Genomic DNA, 14752 nt, shown 5'->3' on the forward strand with positions numbered 1-14752 from the left:
CACCAGCTTCCCTCCAGCACCCGGGACCCAGGCTTCCCTCCTCTGGCCACCGGCAGGCACCCGGGACCCAGGTGGCTTTCCTCTGGCCCCAGCTTCGTCCAGAATGACGTCCGGTCTAATTAGCATATTATCCTTTTATTTTTCTAGATAATAAGTGGAAAAGAAAAGTAGTATGTTAGATGGTGATAAATGCAAAGAAGAAAAATAAAAAATGAAACAGAAAGGGGGGAATGGGATGGTGAGGGGTAGTGTGGTGGAGGAAGGTTTTTTAATGGTATTTTAATACCAATTTTCTTATAGTGTGGTCAGGGAAGGCCTCACTAAGAAGATGATAGCTGACCAAAGTGCTGGGAGATGAGTGCAGGTTCTCTCAAGGGAGAACGTTCTAGCGACAGGGCACAGCAGGTGCGAAGGCCCTGAGGCAGGAATGTGTGTGATGTGTATGAGGAAATAATGAGGTAATGTGGCTGGTGTGGAAAGAGCAAGAGGAAAGAGTGGTTGAAATGAGGTCAGAGATATCTGGGGGACCCTGATGATGAAGGACCTTGTCAGTCATCGTAAAGATTTTGGCTTTTACTTTGCATGATTGTGAGCCATATAGGGTTTTTGAGCAGAGAAGTGAGAAGATCTGCACTGATGCTGGTGGTGGGTAAAGGTGATTGATGTACATAGTAGCTTATTGAGGGTCTGTTCTGATGGTTTCTATTTTCTCAGTGAAGTAGGAAGCAATGTCAGCTAAAAGAGTGAGGTCAAGGGAAGTGGTCTTAAGGCTGAGAGTTGGGGAAAAGCTAAACCCTTGGCCCAGAGACTTCAAATGTATTCCCTCTTGATTCTGAGTATCCTCTATTTTTTATAGGTGGCGTTACATTAATCTTCATGTCCTCATTGTAGAGATGGGGTATTCTCCCTGTGCTACAGATAGGAAAATGGAGTATCGAGTCTTACCCAGTCCCTTTACCCTTACTATTTCCTAGTCTTCTTCTGAGAAAGTTGGTGTGGGGTGGCGTATTTTTCTAAAGCAGTAGAGGCATTTTGCCATCAATCAGGTTGAAGTTCAACTAGACCAGAGAGCATGGGAGGGGTGAGAATGAAGTCAACTTCGGATCAGGAAAAGGCTTTGGAAAGTAGTTGACATTTGAACTGGATATTTAAGAAAGAATGAAGATGGAGGACATCAAGATAGAAGGAATTGGCTGAACAGAAAAGCTTGGAGGCGTGACATTCCTCTCTTGTGCAGGAAACGGCGGCTGGGGCTGGTCCGCTGTGGCTGGCCGGAGGGAAGGCGCTGGTGTGAAACAGGTCCGTGGTCTTTGAATCATCATCGTGAATACGGGACCCACTAGGTTCTTCTTGCCAAAGTGAAAGAAGTGGTTAGCCCCGGGCAGGGCTCTCTGTGGGGCTAGCCTTCGTTCTACTTTCCCTTTCCACGTGGTGGCGAGTCATCGGCAGAGTGGGCTCCATCATCCTTCCAGACTGGCAGAAACAGCTGTGTCTTGGTTTTTAAAACTATCTTGGAAGCAACCAGATTTTCTTTGGCCTGGACTTGCCTAACAAACCTCACCCCATTTCAGGCTTTCAGGAAATGTTTAAAACCAGCTTCAAACCTCTACAGAATCTGTACTGAAGTAGAGAAGGACCATCTGGCAGGAAAAAGGATTAAACATGGTCAAGGTTGACAACCCAAACTTAAAGAATTCTTTGAGGAGGAGGGTTGGGAAAGAGGATGTAGGAGTGATAAGTGGACAGTGAAGAGACAGAAAGAGAGCTTAAATTTTTTTTGGATTATTATAATTTTTTTGGATTATCAACCAAATCATCTTTTCCTGTGGCTGGTTGAGGGGGATTCCACCCTCATAGGGACCTGTCAAAATACCCAGCCATTCTTCTGACCTCCGCAAACCAGATCCTGGTTCCTCTTCACTTGACAGGGCTCATAATCCCATCACCGTTTTTGCTTGAAGGGCTTTCTGGACCTAGAACCAGAACCAGGGGCTGGAATGGAAAAAATCCATGGTACGAGGTATGTAGAAATAGTGATGGAGAAAAGGGGCCTTGCGTTTGGGGGGAATTATGGGACAGACTTGAGAAAATCCTTCCTGGCTCCCTTTCTAAAGCATTAGATGCCCACCCACCCAACCTCAAGCCCACTTTCTCCCCTTTCCCTTGGAGTCCTTGTTTTTAGGCACAGCAGAGCCAAAGACAAGGTTGTGGGCAGATAAACCAGTGAGCAATGTGTCAGGAAAAGGGGGGAGGGAAAGAGGGATGAGGGAGGAGGAAACCAACATGAATGAGATGAATAGACAGGCTTTCCTCGTGGGTGCACTGGGTGAGAACCTGTTACTGCAGCAGGGTCCTGGAAGACAATAGGGCCACTTGTGAAGATCAAGATTGCCCAAGGAGGTGGGGTGGGGTAAGGCCTGATATAGAAGTCCAACTGGGTGGCAACTACAGTTGGAAAACTCTTTCATCGCTATTATAGTAACCAACTTTGAGAAGAGAAGTGTGAACCTGAGGGGATATGGCCAGTGCTAGAATTTTAGGGCCTTTGTCATCCTTACCTTGGACTCCTTGGCATCAGTTGACATTTATACAAGCACCTTTTTTTTGTGCAGAACTTTCTGCTAAGTACAGAGGATTGCTCAAAAATTGGAGAACTAGCTAGCACAGCCCTACAGCTTTCTCAGCCATGTGGGGATGGGAGGGGCAGGGTGTCAGGAGACCAGTGGGATGGCTGAACCTCTGAGGAATGCCGGAGAACAGAGAGGCTATGCAAGTGAGAGTCTACAGCAAGGCCTGGAGCTGTTAGTTCAGGCAGAGCTATGAAAGGTAAATAAAGCCCTTTCCACCTTAGCCCAATCCAGGGACACCTGCAGGAGAGAAAGGGACAGTCAAGCTCTCACACTTTTTTAATTTAAGATTTTTAAATTGATTTTTATAGAGGAAGGGAGAGAGAAAGAGAGAAACATTGATGTGAGAGCAAAACATTAATTGGCTGCCTCCTGTACACTCCCTTACCGGGGATCGAGCCCACACCCGGGAATGTGCCCTGACTGAGAATCGAACAGCAACCTTTCTGTGCACGGGACGACGCTCAACCAACTGAGCCACACTGGCCAGGGCTCTCACACCTTTGAGAGCTCTGGTTTGAGTACTTTATAAGGAACTCATTCTAATGACGACCCTCCCTGAACCTTGTAGTGGCAATACTGGTTGCTGAGACTCTTGGAGGACAAAATACCAAATTGACACTTAGAGATGGCATCTAAACAAGGGCACTGTTTTTTTTTTTGTTTTTGTTTTTTAATTTCTTTATTGATTAAGGTATCACATATTTGTCCTCGTCCCCCCATTCCCATCCCACACCCCTCCCCACACATGCACCCACCCCCCTGTTGTCCTTAACCGCTGGTTAGGCTCATATGCCTGCACGCAAGTCCTTTGGTTGATCTCCCCCTTTACCCCCACCCTTCCCTACCCTCCCCCTGAGGCCCGACAGTCTGATCCATGCCTCCTTGTCTCTGGGTCTGTTCTTGTTCATCAGTCTATGTTGTTCATCATTTCCCCTAGATGAGTGAGATCATGTGCTATTAGAAATACACTTATAAGAACCGAAAATGAGACAAGCAATAATGGTTATGGTGACAGGCAAATGAATCAGTGTGTAGTGAGTTTCTTTCTGGGCCAACAGTTCTTTTGAGACCCAATTTCAATGTCCAACAGTTCCTTATGTGTACATGTCAGCACTGACATTTCAGTTCTGGATGGTGGACAAATGGTGGTAATGCAGGTCCGACTCTGTCCGGTTTGGTCCTGGGCAATCTGCAGTGATGCACAGCTGCTACCTGCTAGTATGGGAAGGCCACATCAGCGTCTTCCGTCTCTGGACTGCTTCTCTTCTGTCTTCATGGCTGGAGTAGTCCTGTCGATTCCTCTCTTGCTGGAATCAACATGGTCTCGGAGTTGTTTTCTGAAAATATACAAACATATTTTCGACCAAAGGTTAATAAAGGAATATTTTCTATAAATTTGACTGGGGATCCTTTTTCAATTTTTGCCCAAATGATTTTCCTCTGGCTTGTTTTGTCACCTTGTGTGTTTTTCATGGGTGTCTTGCTTTTAGCCTTACAATTAATTTTCTAAAGTATTAATTTTCTAGATGTAATTTACTTACAGGATATTTTTCCTTACATGATATTCCTCTACTATCCCCTCCTTTTTTGATTTAAATGTTAGGAGGCTTTTGAAAATTTTATAATGTATTCTTGATGGCTTTTAAATTTTAATTTTTTGCACTATAATATTACTGTTTTAGGTTCATTATATGGTGCACACTTTTATCATGAGATGAAGTACCAATAAAAATTTTAGTTGACTCTTTAGGAACACCTTTTTGTCTGGTACAATTAATTTTTCTAGAATATTCACTTGTTTCAACTAGCCAATTTAAATTTGCCTGAAAACTTGACTACTATTTTACTGTCAAATTTATTACTCTAACAATAATCTTGTTTTACCCTGTAAATATTGGTGGAAGGGATTATTTGCCTTCTTGAGTAGGTCCTGTGCATTCCTGGTGGTAGGCTGGATTTAGATATCGTAAACCCCCTTCCCCACACCATGGGTACAAGGCAACTCAAACAATTCTTGTTGGAGTGAGAGGGCAGCTGCTGTCGGCCAAGTCTCTGACGGTCACCTGGGTCCTGATCTGAGCTGGGCATGGGAAGCACAAAGCAGCCATGGGGGCAGGAGACAAGGGCACTGGTTTTTTGCTCTAGGGTGAGAAGGTTTATTCTTAGAGGCTGGGCACCCCTCAGAAGGTGCTCCCTTCAGAGACTGACCTCCGATGGAGCTCGTCTTGGACCTTGGGGAGAGCATTGGGGTCGGGTGATGGGATTGGACTTTGGGGACAGGGCGTGCTCAGGAAGCTGGAGAGAGTGTTTTAAGATGAAACCCTTAGCACAAGCAGGGAGCCTTCCAGAGGCGCTTCCTTCCAGCAGTACTTGAGGGGAAAATGTGGATTTTCAAGTGGCCAAGAGGCGGTGCCCTGCACTGGAATGGACCCTTCTGCCCTGCCCTGCTCAGGCCCAGCTGTCCAAGAGGCTTCATGTGGCTGCCCACAGCGCAGCACCTCCCAGCCCTTCCCTGCTGGGGCCGCAGTGCTCACCTGCTGACTGGGAGAGTCAGATGCAGAGCTGCATAAGGCTGGCCAGCTGCAGGCGTTGGGTGGGGAGGGACAGTGGTAAACTGGAGAGAGCTGGCTGCATCTAAATGGGCCACTTCTCAAGTCTAGCCAACTGTGGCCAGACAGGCGTGGGCAAAAGTAGGTTTACAGTTGTGAGTACACATAATTTAATAAACCTACTGTAATCATAACCTGCATGTCTTTTTCCATTTGGACAACTGTAAGCCTACTTTTGCCCACCGCTGTATAAAAATGCAGACAATAATGGCAGATTTTCTGATTTTTCAAAAGAAGCCAAAAATCTGAATTTTTATTAGTATTTTATTTGTACACATCCAATTTTTAAAATGTTTGGCAACTGATTCAAAATTTTTACACATAAAGGGAAGGCCAAATGAGATTTTTTTTTCTTGCAAACAACCAGCTTATGTCTTTGGGTATAAACTTTTTCCCCAGGAGAAAGTGAGGAAAGCTGTTGTTAGCTACACGCGGTGGGTGGTGGGAAGAGCTGGTTTGAGATACAAGAACTCTGAGCACATCTGGAGACCAAGGCAGCTGTTTAGAGGACACGGTGAAAATGCTTCCACTGGATCCAGTGATGGATCTGCTCCTTTGTCGCTGAGGGTGGAAGAAGCCCAGGGGTAGGAAGAGGGAGCGAGTGTTCATCTTTATTTGCTCACAGCTGGGCACACTCTTGTGAAGATGGTCAGTAGTGACCCTTCCTACCTTCCCAAGTCCTCAGAGAGTGGCTGTAGGATGTGTTTTTATACTTATGGGTATATAAGATCAGCCTAAAGCACTTTTGGAAAATGCAGATTCCTAAGCCCCATCCCACAGATTCCCATTCAGGAGGTGCAGGTGGGGCCCGGGACTCTGTATGTTTAACAAGCACCCCATCGATCCCAAGGGACGTCAGTGGACCAGGGAGTCAGGCAGAACCGAGTCCACGTTCCTGCTCCATTCCTTCACTAGGTGAGGGATCTTCAGCCAGTCATTGAATCTTTCTGAACCTAAACCTCCTGATTGGAAAAATAGTTCTGTGTGATCTACTACCTCGAGGAATGGTGAGGACTGAGTTAGAAGATGCCTGGAGGCCATACAGGGTCCTGGATCAGGGCTGGGGCACCGGTGCAGGCCACCTGGGCTCAAATTCCTGCCCTGCACTCTAGCTGTGTGCCTTGGGCAAGCTGTTTAACTGCTCGGTGCTTTGGTTTCCTCTCTAATGAGTAAATAATAATAGAATCTACTTCATAAGGTTGTGAAAAGGGTTGAATGATTTAAAACATCTGAAGTGCTTGTAACTTTAGCTATATCTTCTATATATATAAAAGCCTAAGCGACCGTCCGACCATTTGACCATTTGACTGGTTGCTATGATGTGCACTGACCACCAAGGGGCAGACGCTCAACACAGGAGCTGCCCCCTGGTGGTGAGTGCACTCCCACAGCTGGAGCGCCGCTCAGCGAATGACGGGGACCAGACGCTGGGCTCACAGCTGGGGAGCATGAGCCTCTCTCACGGATACTCCCCCTGCATGCCCCTCCCCCATCCAGACCGGACTGGGATCAGGACCGGCATCAGGACTGACTGGGCGGGAGCCTGCGGCTGCTTCTCGGTCATGGGTGTGCTGGTATCGCCCTAGGACGGGCACGCGAGACGGAGACTGCAGCAGAGTGGCAGCGGGCCTACTGAGCAGCGGCAGCAGGCGCAGTGGGGCTGTGATGAGCAGCCTGGGCTCGGGCTCCTCCCCAGCCACCTGCCGCTTTGCACACTGCTACATCCCTCGGGGGATGTTGGACTGTGGGTTTCGGCCCGATCCCTGCAGGCCACGCTGAGGGACCCCACCGGTGCATGGTGCATGAATCTGTGCACCCGGCCTCTAGTAATTATATAAAGATCTAGCCTAGCCAGTTTGGCTCAGTGGATGGAGCATCATCCTGTGGACTGAAGGGTCCCAGGTTCGATTCCGGTCAAGGGCACATGCCTGGGTTGCAGGCTCGATCCCTGGGTTGCAGGGGTGTGCAGAAGCAGCCAATCAATGACTCTCTCTCATCATTGATGTTTCTCTCTCTCCCTTTCCCTTCCTCTCTGAAATCAATAAAAATATATTTAAAAAAAAAGATCTAGCAGCATGTCTCATAATAAATGTACCTTTGCTTTTCCTTAGGTCCAATTGCAGTGGGTGACCAATAGTTGAAGGCTGCTTACTTCAAGCACTTAACTTGGCACTAGGCTGGTGCAAGTAAAGAGTATCTCACTATGAGGCCATCCTTTTACTTGACCTTTGACCTGACTTTTTCCCCTTTACAATGAGCTCCTCCAGGCAGGAAGGTGTCTGTCCATTTTTATATCTTGGACCTTGCACGTGCCTAGCATAGAGTAAATGTATTGAATGGCAGTGCCATGGAGTCTGAAAAACAACTCAAGCTTGTGCATGGAGAGGTTGCCCCTCCCCCCCCCAAATACCTAGAGAAGCCTAAGCTGGGGAAAAAACCCGTTTCCTATTAAGCTTCTGTGTGCCAAACATAACAACCATGTGAGGTAGGTCCTTTATTATTCTTGCTCTTATCGTGAGAAAGTTGAGTCTTTGAAACGTCACTTAAGTAGCATTGGTAGAGGCAGGGTTGGACTTAGTTACCTAACTCCGGATCGGGTGTTCTTCCCACTTCACCTTAGGTGCCTGGGACTGGGGTCTCGGTCACAATGCAGAGTGTGTAGAAAAGTTCTAGAGGTACCTTATTATGTTCTTTTCTCTGCTTGTACCTCTTCAGATAGTTTATAATCTGTCAGAGCTGGGGTTTTGAGCAACTCGTGATTGGTGGTAGATGCTAATTCAGTAATTCCATTTTCCCAAACATGCAGTTTCTGTCCGGACTTGGCCTTGGATGGGCCTGGGAACAACAAAACAACCCTTGCTTCTCTCGACTATTCCCTGACCCTGATAGATTGGGCCTATAGAGAGCAGGTGGGAGGGAGGACAGTGAGGAGAATATATTTTTCATCTATTCTTCTGACTTAATGGGCCCTCTGGGGTTCTCAGCAGTGCCTGCCCATGATGCCTTAACTCCTAGGCCCTGCTCTTGCAGAAGTGTGACCAAGAGTCCCTGCCATGCCTGGTGGCAATTTTGATTCATTCCTCGCTTGGTTACATCCTCACAGCATATTTCTTCTTGGTCCAAGCAAACATCAGAATCATCTACATTTTTCCTTCTTACCAAGTTGACTCTGTTCTAATTTCAGAGCAGTGGCTCCACCCTCCTTACGTCGGGAATTCAGGGAAAGAGAATATGTGTTTCATCCTGTTCTTTTAAGATATTTCCGTTTTCACTCTTTCCACACGTCTTCTGCCCTTTCCCTGGGGGCTTGCCCTGGAGCTGCTAGAGCATGTCCAGTGTTGTTTGGATGGTTACATGGTTATTGCGACCATTGTTACCATGGGCACAGTTGAACACTTGTGCTCAGCAAGTTGATTCCTTGTAACACTGTGTTCCCTGAGGACCCTGAACACTGGCCTGGGAAAGCTTCCAGAGGCTGGCTGTTCTCTCCCTTCTTTCTCTTACACACACAGCCATATGTCAGGCACTTAACTTGGCATTGGGCTGGTGCAAGAATATCTCACCAGCCCGGCCGGCGTGGCTCAGTGGTTGAGCTTGACCTATGAACCAGGAGGTCACAGCTCGATCCCCAGTGTGGGGTGTGCAGGAGGCAGCCAATCAGTGGTTCTCTCTCAGCACTGATGTTTCTGTCTCTCCCTTTCACTCTAAAATCAATTAAAAATATATATATATATATATATATAAAGAATATCCCACCAGAGCCAGTGCACATAGATGCTCTGGTGGCAGGATTGGCTCCTCCTTTTTCTCCTCCTCCTTTTCTTCCTCTTCTTCATCATCATCATCATCACCATCACTAACTGTATACTTCCGTTTTTAAACACTTTCCCCACAACAGGTAGGGATGGCTTTTCTCCGCATTATGAAGGATAAGAGTGAAGCTCAGGGTTGGTTTCCTTCTTCTTAAAGCATCTGTGGTATTCACCTTGGAGGGTGTTTCATTGCTATCACCGATAGATAATCGCCCTTATTCCTGCTGGCCGCTTCCTCCCTTTCCTTTCTAGCTCCCACTCCACCCACTCCCACCATCATCAGAACCACAACCCTGACAGCTTCTGTGACATTAAAGAAATTAGAGGTAGAGCATTTCATGTTGAAATTAGGAAAGAAGTACAAATGATATAAAGAATTAAGGTCTGGCTTATTTTAATCATCAAGACCACGACTTATTTGCACCAAGGTAATAAATAGATGGCTTCTGGGATGAAGGCCATTAGTGACCATAAATAAATATGTTTAACTCTCACATTTAAATATACTTGATCTTGGTCAATGTGATGAGAATGCCCATCAGAGTAAGAGAACGACCGCTCCTGAATTGTTCAGCTTGTATGAAGGCGGTGTCAGCCCAGCCCAGGCTGCTCATTCACTGTGGTTGTCTCACAGCCACTCTCCAAGGCACTTAAAACAGGTTTTTTTTTTTTTTTTTTTTTGCCCTTAAGTTTGATTTTGACATCTAAATTGAGATATTTACCTACTATAAAATTTACTCCCATAAAGTGTATAGTTCAGTTGTTTTTAATATACTTACAGAATTGTGCAACCATCGCCATTATCTAATTCTAGAACTTTTTTTCACCCCAAAAAGAAACCCCCATGCTCATTTAGTCACTCCTCATTCTTCTACCCTCAATCCAACCTCAGCAACCACTGATTTACTGTCTGTCTCTATAGATTTGCCCTATTCTGGACATTTTAAAAAAATTGGCATTAGGGATTACCCGTGTTATAGAATGTATAATGTATCAATGCACTTTATTCCTTTTTATGTGTGAATAATATTCCATCATATGTATATATCACATTTTGTTTATGCATTGATCTGTTGGTGGTCATTGCGTTGTTTCTACTTTTTAGCTATTATGAATAATGCTGTTATGAACATCTGTGTACAAGTATTTGTCTGGACCTAATGTTTTTATTTCTCTTGGGTATATCCCTAAGAGTGGATGGTGATGGTCTTATGGTAACTGTGTTTAACTTTTTGAGGAATTTACAAAGTGGCTGCACATTTTGAATTAAGGTTCCAGTTTCTCCACAGCCTCACTAATACTTGTTTTTATCTGTCTTTTTACTGTCATCCTAGTGTGTGTGAAGTAATTCCTCGTTGTAGTTTTGATTTGTATTTCCCAATGTTCAGTATATTGAACATTGTTTCACGTGCTTATTGGCCAATTTTATTTCTCTGGAAAAATGTCTATTCAAATCCTTTATCTGCTTTTTAATTGAGTTATTTGTATTTCTGTCAAGTTGTAAGAGTTCTTTATATGTTCTAGATACAAGTTCCTTAGCAAATATATGATTTGCAAATAATTTCTCCCATTCTATGGGTGTCTTTTTACTTTCCTATGGTATTTCTAACAGCACAAAGGTGTGTTTTTAAAAAATTTTGATATAAATCAGTTTATGTCTTTTTTTATTGTTGTTGTTGTTGCTTGTGCTTTTGGTATCACAGCGAAGAAACAGTTGCCTAACCCAGTGTTACAAGATTTACCTCCATATTTTCTTCTAGGCATTTGCTTTTGTGGTTTTAATTCTCATAGTTGGGTCTGTGATCCATTTTCACTTAATTATTTTGAATGGATGAGGAGAGGGTCCTACTTTATTCTTGCACAGATGAATATCCTAGTACCATTTCTTGAAAAGCCTCATTCCCTGTTGAATTGTCTTGACATCCTATGGTCAACTGGTTGAAAATCAGTTGACCATAAATGTATGGGTTTATTTCTAGACTCTCAACTCTATTCCATTGATCTCTGTTTCTGTTCTTGTGCCTATACACACTGACTTGATTGCTCCGACTTTGTAGTATGTTTTGAAATTAACAAGTCTGAGTGAGTCCTCCAACTTTATTCTTCTTCAAGATTATTTTGGCTGCTCTCAGTCGCTTACATCGCCATGAGATTTTAGGGTCGCCTTGTCAGTTTCTGCAATTGCTGAGTATTCTGTTCAATCTTTAGATCACTTTGCTGAATGTTACTAACTTAACAATTTGAGTTTTTAAATTCAGGAACATGTTATGTCTTTCTATTTATGTATGTGTTATTTAATTTTAATGATGTTCAGTAGTTTGTAGTGTACAAGTTTTGCACTTCTTTTGTTAAATTTATTCCTAAGTATGTTATCCTTTTTGCTGCTATTGTTTTTCCTGGTGTTTATTTTCCTATTGTTCACTGCTAGTGTGTAGACATCAAATTGATTTTTTAAAATATTACTCTGAAAAAAAATATTACTCTATCTTGCAAACCTGCTTAACTTTATATATTAGTTTAAGAGTTTTTTAGTGGAATTCTTAGGATTCTCTACATACAAAATCATACCATCTGCAAATAAGATATAATTTTACTTCTTCCTTTCTAATCTGGATGTACCCTTAAATTTTAACCTTTTTCTTCCTTGCATTATTTTAGCATAAAATAATATTCCCTAAATATATTAGGTAACTGTATATGGTACATGAATGGACAATTTTCATTTTGTAAGTACTTAAATACCTAAATGTATGTTAATTTTATTCTAATGAGTATTAGGAAAAAATACTATAGCTTATTATTTTATGGTATTGGCGCAAATGTCACTTTTTCAGAATATTCTTACCTGAACATCCTATTGAAAAGGACAGTCCTTTCTTATTCTCCCTCTGTCTTGCTTCATTTTTTCCTTCATATTGTGTACAAATGTACACTTATGTGCCACACACCTGTCACACGTGCATGCTCATCGTCTGTTTCTCCCCACCAGGATGTGAGTAAGCTCTGTGAGGGAAGAGGCTTTCTTTCTTTCTTTGCTGGATGGCAGTGCCTAGGACAAGGGTGCTCAGTACATATTTGTTGAATGAATGATTCATTATTTAGAACATTTTGAGAAAAGAAAGTCAATTTTTAGTTGATTCAAGAAAAATATTGGATAAAGTAGTTGTTCAGGAGGTAGACCGATATGGCAAAATTTATAAAGGCTGTATGGCATGCTAGGAATTTGGGAAACTCTAACTTAAATGGGAAGAGGTAGGATGGAGATGGAGTTTTTATCATTTTCTGTGAACTGTTGTCTGTTAGACTCTTTTCCCAACCCAGATCAGGGGTCCTTTGAGGCTCCTAAGCTATAACATGTGGGATTAAATATATGTGGGAAAGTGGTTCCTACCACCCGCCACAGAAACCCTCCTGGCAGTGTTGAAGGTCATCTGGAAATGTTTGAGGTGCTTTTCGCTGCCCGTGGAAACTTGGCTTATAGGCCGTGTCTTTGCAGGGCTCTGGGTTTGCAGAGAGCCGACATGACCATGACTGCCAACAAGAATTCCAGCATCACCCACGGAGCTGGAGGCACTAAGGCGCCTCGGGGGACTCTGAGCAGGTGAGTAGGGGAGCATTGCTGGGGAAATGGGGCTCACTGGAGGGGTTATCAAGGGCCAGCCAAATGGCCTGGGTCCTGGGTAGGATCCTTGCCCAAATGTAAGTGATTATCCTCATGACTCTGACAGTCTCCAGGTAAGTAGTCTGGGCCCAGCTCATGCTGACCACGAAGCAAAAGTAATCTCTAATGTATGTATTATTTTCTAGTTCTATAAGTCTCCATAGGAGAGAGCAAACAGGGACCGTGAAACAAACTTTGCTTTGTGCTGTTGGAGGAGCCTCGAGCTCCAGGAACGGAGCCAGCAAGCAGCAGCTGGTCTTCTTCTGGATGGATCTTTTTCCCAAAGTGGGGACAGCTGGGGGCTACCCCTGAGCTGGGCTGTGCTATAGCGAGGGAAGCTGACCACAATAGGGGACAGGGGGAGGCAATTATGCACATTAGCACAAGTTCAAGCACAAGTCTAGGTCTACAAGAATTTAGGCTGGGCTGCAGACAAAGCAGGTTCGGGAATTTTAGTCAGCGGAACCTATAATCTACTTTGTTGGTTTTGTCTTCTTTTTAAAAGTGGGAATGTTGGACCATAACAAAACCACGATTTTGGACTCATAGAACTGACTTTAAATCCAAGCTTTAACTACTTTCCAAAATGTGAGATTGCAGGGTGTTTTCTTTTGTCCTCTAAAATCTTGGTTACTCCTCTGTAAAATAATAATAGTACTTATGTCACAGAGGTGCTGTGGGGACTGACATAATGTATGTCAGTGTTTAGCATAGTGTCTGGCACAAAGCCGCTCAGTAAAGGTTAGGTCCCTCCCTGTGATGGGATAAAAGCTTCCAGAGCTGGCAGGTAGATGTCCAGCGCTCGCCAGGGCTGCTCAGGTCTTGGCTAAGGCTGGATGCTGATGTCCTAGAACAGTGGTCGGCAAACTGCGGCTCGCGAGCTGCGGTTTGCCGCTCTGTTGACTAATGAGTTTGCCGACCACTGACCTAGACTCTAGATTCCAATAATTACAGGCTGTTGTTGTTCCTTGTGATTAAGCCCCTATCCCAGTGGTCGGCAAACTCATTAGTCAACAAAGCGGCAAACTGCGGCTCGCGAGCCACATGTGGCTCACGAGCCGCAGTTTGCCGACCACTGTCCTAGAAGAAACTCCAGGCTCCTTTATTAAAGCCACGTACCTTTCATAGTCTCTTCTGCTGAATCTCAGGTAGGCAGATTTGGCTTTTGGTACCTCTGCCACTAGAATGGATACCTAGCTGTGAGAAGGATCTCAGCTTAGGGTGGGCTAGGGCTGTTCCTGTCTGGGCTGTGCAGTGCCAGGCTGAGTCCAGTGGGGTGCAGCACCCTCAGATCTGGCTAGAGGTGGTGATAGACATTTGATTCATTTAGAGCTGTAGTCCAGATATGGCCTGTGGAATGGGGTGCAGGATATAGCCCCTGGGGAGTCACTGGCATGGATGAGGCAGGAGTTCCCTACACCACACATGTAGGGTTTGGTCCCAGTGGAAATGGTCTGGGTGGGCTGTGCCAACCAATGGAGACTGGCAGGTTCTGACTTGTTAAGTACCTTAGAGCTTGATACTTAGACAAACAAATTGAATATTCACTCTGTGGCAACAAGACCAATAAGGACACCCTGCCTTCTGCCCATGCACCCTTTCCAACCTAGACTAGAGTTGCTTGCATGCTGAACTGGGAAAGGCTGAGAATGACAGGATCCATCAACTTCTTGGGTAAAACAGATAGAAAAACTGACTTCTCCCAGGGCATGTAGTGGCCAAGGAGGAACAGGTGTAGAGCTCAGAGTCTTCGTCTCCCATTGTCTACTTTTGGGGAACCACTTTGCTGGGTTCTCACCAGTCTGGGGGCAGATGGAGACTGGGAAGTAACTACTGTTCCCATAATGAGAGACTGTAGAGGTGAAATAAACATTATATGTGATTGTATGGTTTTATTATTAATTTTTGAAGAAATAGTATATTTAGAACCTGAATTAGAAATTACCAGACCCAGTAGCCCTGTTCATTTTTTCTTCTAATTTCCACAATGTGGAGGGGTAGGTGCATTGTTTATATCAGTCACAAAGCAGAATCAGAACT

At 44.5% G+C, this 14752-nt stretch overlaps 1 protein-coding gene across 5 annotated transcripts in view; it reads left to right on the forward strand.

Moving 5' to 3' along the window:
* DENND2B (DENN domain containing 2B) overlaps positions 1-14752 on the forward strand; it is a 148727-nt gene that overhangs the window by 86177 nt on the left and 47798 nt on the right. For all 5 annotated transcript variants that reach the window (XM_079788616.1, XM_079788614.1, XM_079788617.1 and 2 more), the window contains one exon: positions 12548-12652. In XM_079788616.1, the coding sequence (XP_079644742.1) occupies positions 12573-12652 (80 nt within the window). In that variant the 5' untranslated portion in view covers positions 12548-12572. The remainder of the gene's footprint in view (positions 1-12547; positions 12653-14752) is intronic.

This window comes from Cnephaeus nilssonii, assembly GCF_951640355.1.
Source record: "Cnephaeus nilssonii genome assembly, chromosome: 13".
NCBI lineage: Eukaryota > Metazoa > Chordata > Mammalia > Chiroptera > Vespertilionidae > Cnephaeus > Cnephaeus nilssonii.